Source organism: Mastomys coucha, unplaced genomic scaffold (assembly GCF_008632895.1).
Source record: "Mastomys coucha isolate ucsf_1 unplaced genomic scaffold, UCSF_Mcou_1 pScaffold23, whole genome shotgun sequence".
Classification (NCBI taxonomy): Eukaryota; Metazoa; Chordata; class Mammalia; order Rodentia; family Muridae; genus Mastomys; species Mastomys coucha.
This window is the reverse complement of record NW_022196906.1, coordinates 36,363,959-36,383,340: the sequence shown is the minus strand read 5'-3', so window position 1 is coordinate 36,383,340 and position 19,382 is coordinate 36,363,959. Positions and strand designations below refer to the sequence as shown.

The window sequence follows — 19,382 nt, the reverse complement described above, 5'->3', positions numbered from 1 at the left end:
GGAAAGCTTACATCTAAAAGCCATTTTACAAGCTATTTATTGGACGGAATCTTGGGGTATGCTGTGAACTGCACTGTCATCTTTTGGGATTGCAGACCTAGAGTTTGTGGAGATGGAAGGAGAGTCCCCATCACCAGGTCTTTGGTAGTGACTGACTGTGGTTCTCACTAGGGAAGCTCTGTTGCTCTCTGTGTAATGCTGCAGTTGAACAGGGCTCATGAGCTCCTTAAAGTGATCCTAAAGACTCCAGGACCCATTCACTGCTGCAGACGATTCACACAGACTGTTGAATGCATTCGTTTATTTTTGTGTAGGTATGTGAATATTCATGTATTTGTGTGTGTGTGCACTTATATATGTATCTGTGAGTATGGAGAAAATACATTGACATCGGCTGTCTTCCTCAGTTGCTTTCACATAATTTTTTTGAGACAGAGTCTCTTCCTGAAGCTGGAGCTTGGGAATTTAGTTAAAATAGCTTGCCAGCAAGTTTCAGGAATCTCTTCTCTCAGAGACTGTATGTGTGTGGTATCCCTAACTCTCTACAGTGGTGTTGTGGATCTGAACCCAGGTCCTCATGATTACGCTGTTAGCACTGTACTGGCTGACCTCTCTCCCCAGGCCCTGACACAGACTATTTAATAACCATTCCTTCTTGTCTGTCTCTTTATCTAAATTATGCCTATTTCCCATCCATTAGCACTTACATGTCACTGTTTGGCTGTTTCTATCCTTCAAGTGGAAGCAGATAGCCTAGTTCCAATCCTCTACTTGCATCCTTGGCCTGTGAAGTCCTTTTCAGAGATGTGGGTGCTGCTCTTTTTACAGCCTTGGAGGAGGAACTATCTTCTAGGTCCTTCTAAGGTTTCGTAAAGAGAAAAGATAGGTGGGAAGCAATGAGGATGATAAGATCACTCATCATTCTTGTGTCCTTCAAGATTTTGAATTCATGCATGTTATCAAAAAAATTGACATCTCAGCTTCCTTTAGCATAGCGCATGATTAAACCCACTTTTGTCAGCCAACTGGACACACATACACAGACACACACACAGACACACACACCACACACACACATAGACACACACACACACATAGACACACACACATACACACACACACACATACACACACACACACACACACACACACACACACACACACACACACACAGTAACTGCTCTCAGTTGCTGATGGGAGCTGTCAGATTTCAGACATTTTGGCAAGTGCCTATGCCAATAGAGCCAGCAAGAGCTAAAGATGTCCTTCCTTCCTTGGTCTGAGCCCTTGGGCTCTACCTTACACTTACTTCCAATATGTGCCTTAGTGACCAGAGTCTTTCTGTAATTATCCTCTCTGAGTGTGCCCTGATACTAGCCAGCCAAGGTGTATGTATGGAAGGGCGGAAAAAATGGATTAGTGTATTCTTGCAAGGGGCTTTTTAGAGGAATAGACTCATGAAGAAGTGTGGAAGGACTATAAACACCTGCACACACCTTCATTCGAGTCCCCTCCTGCATTCTTTTCTAAAGATGTTTTACTTCTTAGATTTATTTATGTTTTACTTCTTAGATTTATTTTTTAGTTATAAGTGTGTGTTGGGGAGTAGGGTGGGTCTTGCATGTAATGCAGGTGCTAGTAAAGGCAAGAGGTGTCAGATCCCCTGGAGCTGGAATTGCAGGTGGCTTTGGACCACCCAGTGATACTGCTGGGAACTGAGCTCTAGTCCTCTGCAAGAGCAGCCTGTGCTCTGAACTTCTGAGCCATCTCTCCAGCCCTTTCTCCTTCTCCAGTCATTGTTTCAGCTTGCCTGTGCTCATGTGACTATTACAGACGTTACACTCTTACAATTTAGAAGCAAAGACATAAATTCTTCTATATTTTTTATGGTACCTTAGCTGTTTTCTTAAAAAATAAAGGTAGTTTTTTGGGGCGGGCAGGAATGGGGTCTTACTATGTAGCTCAGGCTAGCTTCAAAGTCATGTTATTTATTTATTTTTTATTTATTTAAAAAGTTTATATATGTATTTTTGGGAGTCAGTTGTGCGGGTGCCTATGAATGCCAGAAGAACTCTTCAGATTCCCTTGAACTGGAGTTGACAGGTGATTTGTAAGTTGCCCGACAAGGGTACTGGAAACCAAACTCCGGTCCATTGGAAAATCTGGGACCCTCTTAAGTCCTGAGCCACCTCTCCTGCCACTAGCTCTAAACTCTTGCTCCTTCCTCAGCCTTATAAGTGCTAGGATAGTAAGCATGTGCCACTATGCCTGACTACACTGCATTTTTAATAGTACCTGTATTCCAGCCTCCTCCTTGGGCATAGTTTATGGGGATTTTGCCATGTTATCCTTTTATTTAATCCCATAAGCTAGCAGGTGCTGTGCCTCATGGCCTTCAATTTGCACTATCTTCATTCTTGGCAGCACTATCTCAGTTACCCCAAGCCTTCCATGTGACCATGGGTGATAATTAGTTCTTTCACATCTCCACATTGAGGCTTTAAAGAATGTCTTCTGGGAACACTAATATGATACCCACTGGCCTCTCCTAGGCAGAAACCAAGCACAGATTGCCCTTCATTACCTGAGAGTCTATTGCTTGTAATTCATCTATTGCCTGCTAATTTCTTAGTGCAAACAACAGAATCATCTCTGGACAAGTTAAGTCAGGTAGGAATTTAGTAAGAGAATAATAAAAGCTGTGTGGCTCACAGAGCTGACAAGAAGATAAGAGAATTACTCTCAGGCAGGATCAGTGGAACGAAGACCCAGCTAGGATTTCTCTATCCGTACATGAGTAGCGTGCTCCTGACAGTGACGTTTGGACAGACAGCAACAGGTAGTATGCCATCATTGTAGCCTTGCCCATGAATTTTAGGTCTGTATTTGCTGCCAGTAACCTCTGAGAGGTAGTGAGATGACTCAGCAGTTAAGAGTGTTTTCTGCTCCTACAGAGGACCTAAGATCAATTTTCAGGACCCACATGGCAGCTCAGAACTGTTTATAACTTCAGTTCCGGAGATCCAATGCCCTGTTGTGACTCCTGTGGGCTCTTGCCCATATGTGGTGGACAGTCTGAGGCACACACAAGCTGCCATGTCTGCGTCTTTGCCTAGTACCTAAGATTGAAAGTGACAGGTTTGTGCTGTTTCCTCTCTTCTAGTTTTTGGGGACACAGGAAGAATGCATTCTCTTCAGTATTTGAATGTCTTTCAGCTGCTTGTATCTCATGTGTTTTGGGCCACCCCTCCCTCAAGGCTGTCATCTGAAGCTCATTCAGATACCAGATAGCCAAAGTTGACGTATGTCATACACTACAATGCCTGTCCCAGCAGTTTTTATATAAATCTGATGGGTTTATTCAGCAAATGTTTTTGAGCCCTTTTGATATGCCAGAATGATTTTGCATTTAAAAAGGAACTGTGGGGGCAGGCGACATGGCACAGCTGGTAAAGACGCTTGCCACCAAGCCTGACAACATGAGTTCCATCTACTGTGCCCACATGAGAAGAGAGAACTTGACACCTGAAAGGTCCTTTTGTGCCTCCATGTGTGCCATGGCATCCACACCCACACCCACAACAACAAATAATATAATTCATAAATAAATAAGTATAATACAAATTATAGTGGCATTTATGTTTGACAGCAAGAGGAAGTGACAGATAAGACACTGTATAGAATGTGTATACTGAAGTGCATAGCGTGTACAGTATGCATGCTGTGAATTAAGACAGTGCTAGTGGGTGGAGCATTGGCACTGAACTCACCCTTTTCTCTTCCAGTTATATACATTACGTCTTCCTAAAATACTGACGACACACATAGCCCTGGTGCAGTTAGTACACAGTGGAAGTATGACTCCTTAGGAAACCTCGGGTTTATATTGACTCAGTAGGGCTTCAGTGTCCTGAAATCTACAGCTATGTCCATTTGTTTTGGAGTAGACATTTCTCTTCCTTTGACTGGTCCTGCTGCTGGTGACGGTGGTGCTCTTGAATGGTGTCCAGTTCGATTTCCTGTACCCTGACTTCCATTCTGTCTCTCCTAGTTTGGTTCCCTGAGCCCTTCCTTCTCTCTGGGTTTTCTGCCTTGTGTTAATTAGACATGAAGTCAGTCTTCTTTACTTAGACTTGTGAGGAAAGTGACCCAGGTTGTCTCTGAATGACATGTGAAGGGCATGATGGCTAGCTGAGGGTTCCTGGGGGCAGCAGAGTTGTTTTCTCCACACTGTTTGGCTGTGATTGATTATCTTACAAACGGAACTCACTAAGGACGATCCAGAGATCTACAGTCTGTTTTCCTACCCCAGAATAAACCATTTTGGGCACAGAAGGGAGCCACACCTCAGTGTTGTGAATGTGTCTCATAAGAGTTCAGCAATTGCCTATGGGTGCTCGGTTACCCTTGTCATTGTAGTCTTCTGTTGAGTGGAGCCTCCTTGCTGTGGCTGCTCATGGCAAGTAACTGGCCAGCTTGGAATGGAGACTCCCGACACAGGCTGTGTGTTTATTTACTGTCTGAGACAACCAGAGAAGAAAAGCCGCTGTTGTCTGTCTCTTGGCCTTTGAGCATCCCAGTGTTTGCTCTGCTGGTCAATAGGCTTCCTCTGTGCCTTGTCTCCCAGTGGCTCTTGGAGCAGTGGTGTACTGTTTCTTAGTAAGTTGAGTGTGTGCTGCAGGTGGCTGGAAGGATGTCCTCTGCTGGTTGATCATGTTTCAGTGACTGGATTCTTCTGCTTCACCAGGAGAACTTCTAGGAACTGACTCTAGATCTTAGTTGGAGTGCAGGAGATGTTTTAACTTATTTACTGAATACTTGCTATATACCAAGCAGCACTGGGCCAGGAACTAGTGGTGCAAGGATAAACAGCGGTATGGGAGAGGCTTGCTTTGGGGCCAAGCTAGAGATCCTTTCCTTCCATGCGTCCTGACCTCTGACCTCCAGAGGCTGAGTTCCCAGCTCTTTCTTCCTTGCATTCCTCTTCCTGCACCTGTCCATTTCATACTTGTAGCCCATTCCTGTGGGCTCTAGATGCCACCTGTGTGGGGTAGCTGTAATTAATAAGTGTAATAATAAATAAACAATAAATGTAATAAGGTCGGGTCAGGGATGAGTTACCCTGACCTAGTGTTTCCAGTTATCAGCTTGACACCTCTCCTGGATGTGGAAAGTGTGTCTGAAATCACGTTTGATGTCTTCTTACCCACACACGATCTTCCTCCACACATGCCCCCTGCTGCCTCCTCACTCCTTCCATTCCTGCTCTGAGCTCTTAGGAGAATGATGCAGTCACTCATGATTTCTTTCTCCTTATTCTCTATGGAAACCATTTGGGTTCTTTTCCTTTTGAAGTTAGATTTTCACAGACTCTCCATAGATGGCCTCTAACTTCTGTCTGCCTCGTGCTGGAGTCCAAACCTTCACACTGCATCTTGCCTGTACTGTTAACATTACAGCAGCTGACACAAAGTCCGGTTTATATATTTCAAACCACAGAAGCAGGAACCTGCTTGCTGGTGACCTGCTTGCTGGTGACCTGCTGGCTCACTGTCACCTCAGGCTCTTGTGCTCTCTCCCAGCTTGGACTGCACCAAGCAGGCTAGGCTACCAGTGTGGCTTTCTCTCTTGCTCTCACCTTATTTCATGAGCATACCCTAGCTAAGACAGTGCACCTTGTCGCCTGTAATTCCTTTAGCCCACTTTGATCTCACTTGTTGTCTATTACCAGACTTGATTTGTATTACATTGTCTGTCCATTCGTATGTTGGTGTCTTCATGCCTCCCACACTTGGTACTGTCTGCTGGGCAGAGCAGCGTGTTCCCTGTTAAGGCCTTCCCTTCTCCCCAGGATCCAGACGTTGCCTGGCAGTGTAGCACTGCTCAGTGCATGACTGTGCTTAGAGGGCATGAGGAAGATGATTAGGTCAGGGAAAGGACCACCCTATCCTAGAAAGCATTTGTGCTTGCCTGCTCAAGGTAAGGGGGATTATTCTGACTGGAAGTAGTAGAGGTAAGAGAGGAGCCAGCATGGTGGTAGCACTTACTGTTCTTTCTCACTGTGGTAGGAAATTGCTGTAAGTTTGATGTGGGGGGTGTTTGCTTCAAAGGGTGGGCTTGGGCTGTGGTTACAAGGAGGGCGAGAGACCTAGAGAGTAAGTTACTAATTGCAACTGTGGGAAACAAGGCTGTACTCTAGACACCGAAAGCCTTTCTAGAGGATGCCTGTGTAGGATACTGAATTATAGAATTTAGTCCTAGGGAATCACAGTGAGCATTTCTGCTTGTTTTTGAATGTTTACAGTCATGGTCCCTCTAGGGCAAGACAATCATCATTCATGATGGTGGGGATTGGGGGGCTCCACACTCAAAGCCCAGCACGTGTGTTGTTATTGCTTTGCCCTTAACCCGATGCCTGTCGCACTGCTTCTGTTCACGAGTTTCCCTTTATCTTGTCTTTGCTTCCTTTCTCCATCTCCTCTGAGAGATTGGATTTAAATTGCTTCTTTAGCACGGAGCTAATACGTAGTCCTCTGTTTAATTTTAAAGAGAGAAAAAAAAAACAAAAGGAGGCAAGTTCCTTTAGGATCTCAACTTGTCTTGTATCTTTGGGGGTGCAGTGGCTTCTTGTTTTTGAGCTCAGTGTGGGAAAGTGAGTGAGCTAGCTGGTTTGGGGTGTCCCTTTTTTCAGACCTTAAAATTTCAAACTTTATCAAAAGAGTTATAAGAGCCAAGGTTCCAGAGGACAGTTAGCCAATGGACAGATGGACAGAGAAGAGTTGCTGTCAGAAACCAGGGGCAAAGCCTGGAGCAGCCTCTTTAAGCTTTTCTTTGCTCGCTCCCCTCAAAAATGAAGGAAGGCTTCTTTAGAATGTCGGGGACTAGGTGCCCAGTTCCTCGAGTGCTTGCTTAGTGTCACCAGTGACATGCTTTGTGAAGTATGGAGAGTAGCTTTTCCTGCTCGAGACTAATGGCTTTTCTTAGATGAGTTGATTGCATCTCCCATGATTGTGAGACAGGGCAGCAGACTGTATTTGGACACCACCTTGATGAAGGCCCGTTTTGTCTCCGACGCTGGAGGAATCCTAGCGCACTGTGTCCGTTACCTCATATTCCTTCCACACAGAGGACCTGCTGTTGTGAGGAACATTCCTCCCCTGGACACGGGTCTCCTGGGGTTCTCCGCATTGCCAAGCTCCATCATCCTCTGTCAGGGTGGTGACACAGCACTGCTCACATTCAGCTGGGAGTCTGATGGAGACAAAAGGGGCTTTCTCCTCCCAGCTCCTCAGAGCCCCTCTGAAATGTTAGCTTTCCCTGTGGCCTGCAGGCTTTGTCATTCCAGTCACCCAGGACTTGCTTTTGACTTCTTGCCTCTTTCTCAGCCTCAGCCTCAGCCCAGCAGGAGGTAGCTGCCTTCCTGATCTCTAAAGCACTTACGGATGAGCATTTCAAAGAATAGAGGCCCAGTGAGGCCCCGTGTACTGCTGGTCTTGGGGACAGTCTTTGATCTCTGAACTTTAGCCTTGGCCAGAACAAATAGCCAGCATTACCATTTTGTTTGTAGTGGTTTGTTTGTTTAGTTTTTAAAAATAAAAAATAAAACTAAAAACTACTAAGAATAGTAAGGTACTCATTTTTCTCTATTCAGAGCTGATGAGTTTATTTTTCACAGTATTTTACTTTAATTAAAACGAAAGAATATTTCGGAGAAAATGTGAGATGCTTTTAGCCTTCCTGGTTATTCTCTTTCTTACTCAAGAAAGTTACCAGAGCAAGCATCTATTGTGTGTGTGCTTACACATCCAAGTGCAGGTGCCCACAGAGGCCAGAAGAGTTGGTCAGATCCCCCTCGAGTTGGAGTTTCGGCAGGTTTGAGCTCACATCCTCTGCAAAGCTAGTAAGTGCTCATAACTGTTGAGCCATTGCTCCAGTTCCTCATGTCAGAAACCTGGTGTGCATCTTTGGTATCTCTTTAAAACCAACAACACCACATTTAAAATAGGGCTTATACTTCTGTGTCAGTGAAGTATCTTCCATGGTCTTTTCAGTTTCTATTTTGTTGAAAACAGTATTAAACTTTAATGCCAACTTCACCAATCTTTTATTCAACGGCTTACTCTTTAAAATTTATTTTATACTCAGGAGTGGTGGTGCACACCTTTGATCCCAGCACTCTGGAGGCAGAGGCAGGAGGGTCTCTGAGTTCAAGGCCAGCCTAGTCTACAGAGTGAGTTCCAGGACAGCCAGGGCTACACAGAGAAACCATGTCTCAAAAAAAAAAAATATATGTGCCTCTGTGTGTGTGTGTGTGTGTGTGTGTGTGTGTGTGTATTCACCCACCATATCTCCCTCCCAACCTCTGAATTCTTTTTTGTTTTGATTTTTACTATAAACTCCAGTTGGTGCTGGTAGTATGTGCATGGGTATAGGGTGATAGTATATGGCTGGCTGTGTGTGCTGGTCTTATGCATGTAGCCACAGCTGCTACTTATTCTAATCACATTAAAGGGGAGGTTTTCTCCTATGTGATGGACAGTTAAGATACTCTCATGAGTTTTGTATGTGTGCTGTGGTTTGCATATACACCATGGTTTGCATGTGCACTGTGGTTTGTATGCGTGCCATGGCTGTCACCATGTGGAATTGCTGTCTGTGTGATTTCACACAGCACTTGATACCTCCCCTTCTCTGCCATCCTGGCATGGATTTGGTGGTTTGTAGTAATGTCTCTGTCCTGTGTCTTGCTTTTTCTCCATGGCTCTATTTCAGGGGCCTGATCTGGTCCACTGGTATATGTAGGCATATTTATCCATTCTTGTACCATTACCTCATCACAACGTTACACTGTCTTAGTTCCTAGCCAGGGTAAGCTTCTTCCCCACCATTGTTCTAATATTATTTTAGTTATTGTAAGGCTGTTTCTGTCCCACATAGGCTTTAGGACAGTAAGTTTCACAAACCCTGCTGTAACTAGATTGTGAACACTGCATTTGTTAGCAGCGGGGAGAATTAGCAACTGGCCTCACTGCTTGCCCTGTGTTAGCGGAGGAGGGCTCTGTGCAGTATGTACATAGCATTGTGTCCTCACGGGCATGCGCGTGCTTTCTCACAAATGTCTTGCACAGTTTTGTTAAGTTCCTAGGTACTAAGTTTCTAGATACTTTATTAACTTTCATTGCTCTTTCAAATGAGATTCCTTTTTCTAGTTGGCTACTGTTGGTTGCCAGGATGGCTATTGGCAGTTTTGTGTGCTATTTATCTGACCTTAACAGCATTTAGGGTAGTTCATAGTTACTTTCTTGGGGATTTCTCTTTACATACTTATTTCCTCAAATAATTTTTGTGATTCTTGTTTCTTGTTTCCTTGAATGGAACATCCAGTGGGATTTTTAAAATGACAGACAGGCCAGGTGTAGCTCAAATGGTAGAATACATGTGTAGCATGTGCTGGAGGCTCTGAGCTGAGCTCGTAGACCTACCCAGACTGAAATGCAGTAGAGGTTGTTTAATGAATGGCCTTCTTTCTCCTTGGAAGAGAATGTATTCAGTGCATACATTTTGATATGAAATTGGACTTTTACTGAGCTGCAGTAGTTTTTGTTCTTAGTTTTCTAGGGTGTTCCTTCAGTCATTGAAAAGCACCAGGTTTTATAGAATGCTCTTTTTGCATTTCGATTAACATTGTCTTCCATTAGTCTGGATTTTAACAATAATGTTTGTTTTGAACCATTTCCAGTATTCAACTAGTTATAGAATAAGAAATATCGCCGGCAGTAGTGGCGTATGCCTTTAATCCCAGCACCTGGGAGGCAGAGGCAGGCAGATTTCTGAGTTCGAGGCCAGCCTGGTCTACAGAGTGAGTTCCAGGACAACCAGGCCTATACAGAGAAACCCTGTCTCAAAAAACCAAAAAAAAAGAAAAGAAAAGAAATATCCTTCATAAGCAAGTATGATTTAATCTCATGTTAATTTGAAATGTTTCCATTTATTTATAAATATAAAATTGACCTATAATAATTATCTGTTCTTCTGGGTTATACTAGCTTTGTAAAATGAATTGGGTTGGGTTCATATTTTTCTACTAAGTATTTCATTTAGCCTTAAGAGTTTATACACAATTGTGGTACCTCTTATGATCTGTGGAGTGTGTCTTGGTTTCTACATTGCTTTATTTTTATCTTGATGGGCAATTCTTCCACATGAAATCTGGTTGAAAATCTTGAACCTGAAGCAAAAAGAACCTCTTTCTACTCATCTGTAGAAAGCAGCCATGGAGGGCTTGGTTCCCAGGCAACCACTGATAGGAGTTTCTTGACAAAATCCCATGGCAGTTATGTGCTAAACTTGTGTGTGGAAATGGCCACAGAACAGTTGTCTCTGTGCTGCCTTCTTTTCAGCTCACTCCCTAGTGAGATTCTTGCCATGTGAGAAGCACCATGTGTTGGTGTGGATTGCCTTTGCAGTAATTTCACTTCTGCATTTCCCTTTTTTTGATGAATTCTATTTGGTTATCTTGTATCAGGATCCATTTTAAACGTGTGATGTGAGCACACGCACAGGCCTGGAGACACCATGTGCCCTGTGCTGGTACTTTCTGCCCTGTTCTTTTGAGATAGATTCCCACTTAGTCTGGAGCTGGTGGTCAGCTTGCCCCAAAAGTGTCTGGCCCTCTTCCTCAACAGTGCTGAGGTTAGGTCCAGCTTTTTACATGGTGGGTACTGCTAGCAAGTACTCTTAGCCACTGAGGCAAAATCAGGTTTATTGTCCTATAACTGACATAGAGTATATTTCTACCCTTTTTCCTGTATATTTCTGAGTTTTGACAAACCCATTATGTAATCCCTCTCCAACAGAACCAGAATTTAAAATTCTCATCATCTAAAAACTATTTCCTCTCAACCCTATGCCCAACTTTTCCCCTGTGTCAGCTACTGCTTGTTTTCTGTGCCTGTTGTTTTGGCTTCTCTAGAAGAGCACACCCATGGAATGTATATAGTCTTCTGTAGCCCTTCTTTAATTGAAACATTTATTATAATTAATTGTAAGTTCACATATAGTTGCAAAAACAATATGTGACAGGTAATAGCACCTGCTCCCTGTAGCACAGTGTCCAGCAGAACTGTATGAAGTATAGCAGCCAAGAATGTGACATTCACCAGGCCGCTGATCATGTGTACTCACACATGTGCATTGCAGGTGTGAATCGTATGTAAACTGCTGGGTGTGGTGGTATGCACTGGTAATCCTCAATCTGGGGAGGCTGCGCTGAGACTAAAATGTTGCTGTCATTTGCTCTCTAGCCAGTGTCACCTAGTTAGTGAGTTTCAGGTCAGTGAGAAACCCTGTCACTCAAGATTGTCCACTTGGCTCTGTAATTACAGATATGCATACATGTGCGTGCATACATGTGCACACACACGTGCATGTGGGGAAGAGGGTTGCTGAGGTGACGCCCAAGATAGCCTGGGGTAGGGACATGGTCACCCTTGTTTTGCATACACTAAAGAGAGATGTTTGTTCTTAGTTACTGAGTGGCATTTGTGATACTAGCCAGGTTAAGCCGTTAGTACTGCTTGAAACTACTAAGGGCTTTTCCTTTGCTTGTTTTGTCATTGCTGATCATTAATAAGAGTTAAGGCTCATGGGGCACTCAAGCTATATATAGATTAATAAGACATTTAGGAGAAAGGGGAATCAAAAGATGTTAGTCGATTGGATGAAGGCAGTGGAGGAAAGAGATATCATACATGACAGGAAGGAGCCAGACTGCTCAGGTTTTGGCTAGAAAAATTGGATAGTTTTCACTACTGTTTATTAAGATATGAAAGATTGAAAGAAAAGATAATGGGGACAACCATGGATTATTCTGTACATGTTGATTTTGAGAATGTATAAGACATTCCAGTGTCCCAGCATAGAATCATTTAATTTATAAATACGCTTGCTCACGTGCCACAGTGAAGCTTAGATTACAGGGAATGCTTATGGCTGAGGTCAGTGCATGTGTCTGTTGTGTCAAGGGAGTCTAGAAATACAAAAGTTACCTTTGTTAAATTGTAATTTCATGTTTAAGCAGACAGGTTTACTATGAATTCCCTAATCCTTTTGTTGATGTTTTTCCCCTGGAAGGACTTCCCTCTGTCTTTTCTTGTTTCAGAATGTCTCCAAGCTGAAATTATTCCTGAACAGAATTGGGCTAGGGACAGTTACCTTGGCTGTTCTTCCTCACCAGATTGTCTGGTTGATAATGATGGCATTCCTCTTTCTTCCCTCCTCCCTTCCCTTTCTCCTCCCCTCCCCTCCCTACTCCTCTACCCTCCCTCCCTTCTCTTCCATCATCTCTCCCCTCCTTCTTTCCCCTGCAGAGGTTCACCATGCCCCAATTCACCAGTCTCCTTGACTTCTTAGGATTTTGTATTTCCAGTTACTTCTTCCTAGGCCACCGAGCTTCTGGTGCCTTTTCTTTTCATGGTGCTTGCTTTGAGATTGCATGCTGCCTCCACTGTTGAATTTGTTCTTGTTCCTTCCCTCCAGTCTTCTTCCTGTGGTATTTCTTTCTATTTCTGTGGCTTCTATAGCTTATGTATGAAAGTGGGCACATCTCAGGCTTCTGAAACATGGCGTGTATTAGCTCTCCCTGACTCCTTCATTATTACTTTTTTCTCCTTTCTAGGAAGAGCTTGGGGGCTGGAGTGTTGGTCTTGTTTCTACTTTTCTGTAGTCTAGAGGGGAAATGTCCAGACTATACTTTAAGTTAGGGTCAGCTCACTTGACCATATGAGTTCCACTACTATTTTTGAATTTCATTTGCAAGATCATAGTCATCTCCAGGTATGTGAAGGCACATGACAGGAGATATTGAGAAAGGTTCCAGCCATCTATAATCTCAAGTCCTGGTGGGTTTGTTGACTTGGGTTTCTGTGTCCTGCTGTAAGCTTTTTTTTTTTTTGTATTGCTTTTTCCTTCACTGAAGCCCTGACATCCTGATGGTGGACAGACAGATGGGCTTCTGATTGCTGGAACTTTTCTCTATTCTGGTTCTACCTTGACCTGGCTGACTTCCTCCATCCCTGGCTCCATCCCTGAATCCTCCATCCCTGGCTCTGCTGTCTTTTAGTGAGGGAGACTTTCTCTTTTTATCTTCTTTCTCCACAGTGGTTGGTATGGTCTGAAGATCTGATTCTTGATCTGCTGACCCACATACTGCAGAGCTCTGGGCTCCATTTGAAAGGTTCGGCCTTAAGGTTATACCCTCCGTTCCTGTGTTGCTGCTGTTGCCTATGGATCTGTTTTTTATTTTCTTGTTTTAATCTGGGCTCCAGCACTGGGAGACATTCTACAGGCTGACAAATTCCTCCTGAGGAGACTTCAGTCTTGGGTTTTCTAAGGTGTGTGTATGCTTTACTGTTGTAAGCTCTGGAGCAGCAGGCCTATGATGCTGATGTCTTACTTGTATATGAACTTAGAATGTTGAGGGGTTACTCACCACTTGTTTAATTTCTGGCTGCCTTTCAGGTGGGAAGGGCAGGACTTAGCCTCCTGCATTTGCTAACAAGGAAGCAGATCCAAAGGACTGAGCTGCAGAGTCATATGAATCACAGCATAGACTTGAAAGTCAGGGCCTATGCTATTTTTACTACACCCCATTTCTCCCCTCCATCTCTCGGTACATGTCTCACTGTGTCATTAGTGTTCTACTAACCTTGTTATGACACTGATTATACTGAGTAGAAGCCAGGAGTAGGAGAGCTAGAGCACAATGTTACATCACTGTGGAGTTCTGATCCTTAATTAACCTCAGCAAGTCTTAGTAGTGGTAAAACTAATAATGGTGAATTTTTCTTCCTGTCTGCTCTATAGGACACTGCCCAACTTCCTCCATCAAATCAGACTTAATTCTTTCAAGGCTAGCAGTGGATACAAGAGTTTCCATGTGTGGGAATTTAATATTAGGGACCCTGTTCTCACCCCTGTAACTCACTTTCCTCATTCGGTGCTTTGCTTTTTTTATTCTTGTACTGATGACAGAATATCTTTATTTATTATCTTCTTTTTCCAAAAGTGAGTCCTTGATCCTTTCATAACTGTCTTGTATTTGGCTGAAGCCAGGCTGGAACGTCAAGAGCTGGATAACGGATGAAGTTCATATTGTTATTCTACATGATGGAAGCATCCAGAAACATCTCCCCTCCTTTTCCTGTATTACTAAGAAGCAGGTGCTTAGTTATGCAGGTTCCTTTCTCAGTGGTAACACCCCAAAAGGGTGCATGCACCTTTAATCTCAGCACTTGGGAGGTGAGTTCAAGGCTAGCCTGGCCTACAGAAAGACTTCCAGGATATCAGGGGGTACATAAAGAAAAAACCCTGTCCCAAAAAGGAAAAAAGAAAGAAAGAAGGATACTCTGGGGGCACTTGACTCCTCCCTGTAGCCTTTGTAGCACCCAATCTCTCTAGTGGTTTCCTTTCTTAAACTATTCATTCCTACCCAGTTGCTTGAGACAAGAGTCCTATACAGCCAAGACTGGCCTTGACCTTGCTGTGGAGCTGAGGATGACCTTGAACTTATAATCCTCCTATCTCCCCTTCCCAGGTGCTAGGTTACATGTGTGTATCATACCTTGTTTTATGCAGTCCAGGTCTTCTTGTGTGTTTGGGAGATACCCTTGGCCCATCTAAGCTGCCTACTAAATAGCCGAGGCTTTGGGACCATCTTCAGGATGATGCTCCTATCCATGAGCACGTGGCTTTGCTGTGGCCTCAGCAGAGTAGCTGTGTCAGGACACTAAACCCACAGCAGTCACTCAGTAGCTAGATGTACATGTAGGAAGGAAGGGACAGTCTGGGACAGGATGGATGAGAAGATACTGAGGGTAGCCATGCTATTTGCCTGTGTGTATTGTGAGTAGTTTAAGGTGACATTCTTTTTCTACTCCTAGGTATCATGAGCTCATTACAAAATATGGGAAATTGGAGCCTTTGGCGGAAGTGGACCTAAGACCCCAGAGCAGTGCAAAAGTAGAAGTCCACTTCAATGACCAAGTGGAGGAAATGAGCATCCGCCTGGACCAGACAGTAGCCGAACTGAAGAAACAACTAAAAACTCTAGTGCAGTTGCCCACAAGCAGCATGCTTCTCTACTACTTTGACCACGAGGCCCCGTTTGGCCCAGAAGAGATGAAGTACAGCTCCCGAGCACTGCACTCTTTTGGCATTAGGGATGGAGATAAAATTTTTGTGGAATCAAAAACAAAATAACGTCTACCAGCCTTGTAAAAACTCACATAAGGACTTCCTGCAGGGTGTTTGTTTCCAGCGTGCTCTTCTTTAGGAGGAAGGGCGCTTCCATTTTGTTTTGGGTTTTGTTTAGCTTTGGAAGGGTTTTGTATATTTTATTCCCCTAGGATGGATAGATTTTTGGTATTTTCTACCACAGATTTTTTCAGCTCAGTTAGCAGACATAGCTGCATCTCCAGTCTTTATGTGAGCGCTCTCTCTCTCTCTCTCTCTCTCTCTTTCTCTCTCTCTTTCTCTTTCTCTCTCTCTCTCTCTCTCTCTCTCTCTCTCTCTCTCTCTCTCTCTCTCTCTCTCTCTCTCTCTCTCTCTCTCTCTCTCTCTCCTCTTTCTCTCTCTCTCCTACCCCCCAAAGATGACAGAGAAATCACCGACTTCTTACTGTGTCACTGGGGTTTGTCAGCCACTGGGCTCCTTCCTGCTAAGCCCAAAGACAGCACGTGGCCTCTCAGAGGGGTGATGCACAGTGTTCACATCCAGAGATGGGGATCTTCCTTGGGAGGGCCTTCTCTGGCTCTTCCTTCCCTACCCTCCTCCTCCTCCAGTCCTTTCTGTTTGGGGGTCTGGTTTTCATTCTGACTTTTACCCACTTACTTGGTAGTTTTACTCTGTTCATAATTTAACTTGGTTTTGTTGTTTTGTTTGTTTTTCCCCTTCTCATTCCCAGTTTTAAATGGTTTTGAGTATTTTAAGCATTTTCAGCCTGATTCTGATCTCAGGAACTCAGTTATGTTTTAAAGAGAAGTAGATGGAGCGTTAAACCCTAGGAAACTTGTTGTTCTCCTGGAAGCCTGGGCCGGGTATTTTAACCTCTCCACCACTGCCCCAGAAGCCCCTCCAGTGTTAGATCAGCTGGCACTCCCGTTATCTGGCACTTGTCCTGTTCTGGGGGTCTTTCCTTAATGCTCAGTGAATGTACTTCCTGACAGCTTTATCACATAAGCTATTGGAAATAAAGGAAGAGTTCTGGGTACCCGCTCCTTAGCAGAGAATCAGCTGCTAAGCTGGCCAGGAGCATGAAGGAAGTGATGGGATTGGGGGAGAAAGCTTGCAGGCTTTCCACCTGTGTGTCATCCTGAGTGAGGGCCGTCCTTGCTCTCTCTAAAGGGAGAGATTTTAATCACAGGGAGCTGTGGCTCCCACCTTTTTCTTGGGACTTTGTGATGATGTGATTGAACAGCTGTTTTTGTTTTGTATTTTATGTCCCCTGTATTTTTGCCTAGTCTACGAGTGAACTTTCAGTGTCAAAGCCCCCCAGGTGTTTTTGCTGGGGTGTGTATAAAGCACTTGACCTTTGACACCGTCCCTTACCTACTCTCCTACTCTAAAATCTTTTCTTTGGCCTTTGTTAACCTGGTTGGTTTCATTGCAGTTTTTTGTTTTGTTTTGTTCTGTTCTAGTTTTTGTTTTGTTTTGGCTTTTAACATTTTTTATGTGACTCCACCCCTCCCTACAAACTTAATTTTGTGTAAACTCTTTAGGTGACCCATGTGACCTCTTCACAGATGGGGAGATGTATCCTTTTAAGTTCTCTCCTCCGCCATGTGGCAGGTGTTTGCTCTCTTGCCACCGCACTTCAGGTTCAGCATCTCTAAGGCTGCTGACCAGGGCCTCCTGAGGCAGGCCTGCATTCACTGCAGCATTAAGGGTGAAAGCCAAAGGGTTTAGAAAGATGAATGAAGCCGGTTCTCCTGCTGCAGACTTTGTCTCAGAATGCTAAAAAATGAGCAGTGGGGATCTGGCCGGTATAGACGGGGACAGTTATTTTGCAGTCGAATTTTCTTGACAGATTTTTGGAAATAGGAAAAAAAATTGTGGCAACCGTGTCCTGAAGATAAAGACTGGTTGCTTTGTGTATGTGCGTGTGAGTGCGGAGGAATTTGCAAGAGAAACTGTAATGGAGACGTGGCTTTGTCAGCCTGGGAAACAGTTGCACTCTTATTTTTGAACTTTGGAGCCACTATTGTCCCACGGCAGAAGGCAGAGTGAGCACTTACACTTTGGTCACAATGAGATATTTTATATATGACAGAGTTTTAAGAGAGGCTTTTTTACTCTTTGAAACTCGTATCTTCTGTTCTTACTCAACAGTGTTTATCTGCTGCAGGCCTAATCCTTTATTACAGTTGCATGTAAGAGGAGCCTCTCATCCAATCCAACTGGCATAGGTATTTTTAGGGCACTGTAATTGGTGGTTTGAATAATTGCCGAATCATTTCCAATTAGGAAAATCTTAAGTACAATCCTTGGCCTTTTAGAATTAACAGAGGTAAATAAGGAAGCGGTTTGAGCATGCGTACTTCCAGATTCATTTGGGTGGCTGAGTAAAGAAGCTGGTTTTGAAATAAAATCGGTGCTGCGTAGACATTTATAACCAAAATTATTTTTATAACAGACCCAGAAGGAGGAGAGAAGAGACTGTGGACCTTTGAGCCTGCATTGTTACCCATCATGCTTGTCTGTATTTCATACTGATTTCATCAGATTGAGTGGAAGCATATTGTTGACAGTTAGGAGGCGAAAGCTGTTCTTACTGGTATCACAGAGGTGTGCCTTTGGCACGGCAGGTAGAACATGCCTTTCTAAAGCAGAAGTTCTTCTCAGCGGTGGGAAAGGAAAAGAGTAACTCAAGAAAGCCAAATCCAAACGTAGGGTCCTCCCCATGGGCTGAGCTGCAGGGTCCTCCCCACGGGCAGAGCTGCTGAAGCTTCATTCCAAACGGATCTGTTAGTTTGAATTGTTGAGATAGCCTAGATTGCTTTAAGAGAGAGGGGGTCCACAGTTGCCTGCTTCTGCAGCCCGTCACCATAAATGCACAAGATAGCAGCAGAGATAAATGCCCCTTGTTCTTAGAGACCCTCTGGTGAAAATGAAGCCACGGAGCAGAGGGCTGCAGTGCTATACGCAGAAAAAGAAGGAGCTACATAAGCAAAGGAAGAGCAAATGAAATTCCAGCTGGGAATTTTAGCCATGTCACCCCACCAGCCCTGCTGGGAACAGAGAACACTTGGTTGTGCAGTATTGATCACCACGGGAGCCTTGCCACCAGTAGCTTTTCCTAACACACATGAGTATGGTTCTCTGTACTGCAGCTTAGGCCCCAGGCAAGTAGAACGTGACTCCAGACCAGAATGCTCTGTAGTTCTATGTACTGAAATTTTTGTTTATGAATTTCACTTTTCTCTTCATTTCATGTAAGACTGAAATGCAAACAAACTGCTTTCAAGAATGCCCAGAGGCTCTGTGTCTCCCAAATGTTGTTGTGAACTCTACCATTTTTCATAGGTGCTTCCTTAAAAATGTATGTTTATTCTAGTGACCAAGACGGGACTGGACTCTCAGGCCCTTTACAGTTGTCTCCTGCAGTTAATGGAAATATAAATATATATATATATTTTATTTTAGAATATAATTTAAACATGAAGGTCTATTCTTTGCACTTTTTATTAATATATATATAGAGAGATAATCTTTAAAAAAAATTAAAAATCCAAGTCCATTTACTCCTTGTGTTCTGAGTGTTTATTCTGGAACAGCGGGACAAAGATATATGGTGGTTTTTATACAGCTAAAGATGAGCATTGTTTCTGGGGTACCTTCTTGGTGAGATTGGCCTAAGCTAGTAATAGTCTGGCCATCTTGCCAAAGGTAATATGAATTTTGCTGAGGTTGAAAAATCTTAATTAAAAATTTTCTTTAAAAAAAATATTTCACTTACCTGTTAGCAAAAGTTTAGATTTCTACACTACTTGCTTATCCTTTGGAGACCATCTTTCTGTTTAGCATCCTCTTGAATAAGATTGAAATTTTCATTTTGGTAAAATACAAATTTTCCAGTTTTTATTCAAGGGCCATTTTTCTTCAAAAGATAATTTCTACAAGTTTAGAGTTTGGGACATTTTACACTTATCTGTTTATCAACCATTTCTTGGTAAGCTGCTAGGAATTAACATTCTTTTGGAAATTAAGGACCAAGGAGCATGCTTCTGTACCTCGAAGCTAGTGTCCGTGCAGTTCCCGATGCTTCAGAAGCATGTAGATGGGATCTACTTAAGTCTAAGGTGATTTCTGCTTCCTGTTCAGAGTTC

General features: G+C 43.5%; 1 protein-coding gene across 5 annotated transcripts in view; it reads left to right on the top strand.

The window, feature by feature from the left end:
- The window catches only part of Tbcel (tubulin folding cofactor E like), a 57,338-nt gene extending 38,545 nt beyond the window's left edge, over positions 1 to 18,793 (top strand). For all 5 annotated transcript variants that reach the window (XM_031343142.1, XM_031343140.1, XM_031343138.1 and 2 more), the window contains exon 8: positions 14,940 to 18,793. In XM_031343142.1, the coding sequence (XP_031199002.1) occupies positions 14,940 to 15,258 (319 nt within the window). In that variant the 3' untranslated portion in view covers positions 15,259 to 18,793. The remainder of the gene's footprint in view (positions 1 to 14,939) is intronic.
- The last annotated feature ends 589 nt before the right edge of the window (positions 18,794 to 19,382 follow it).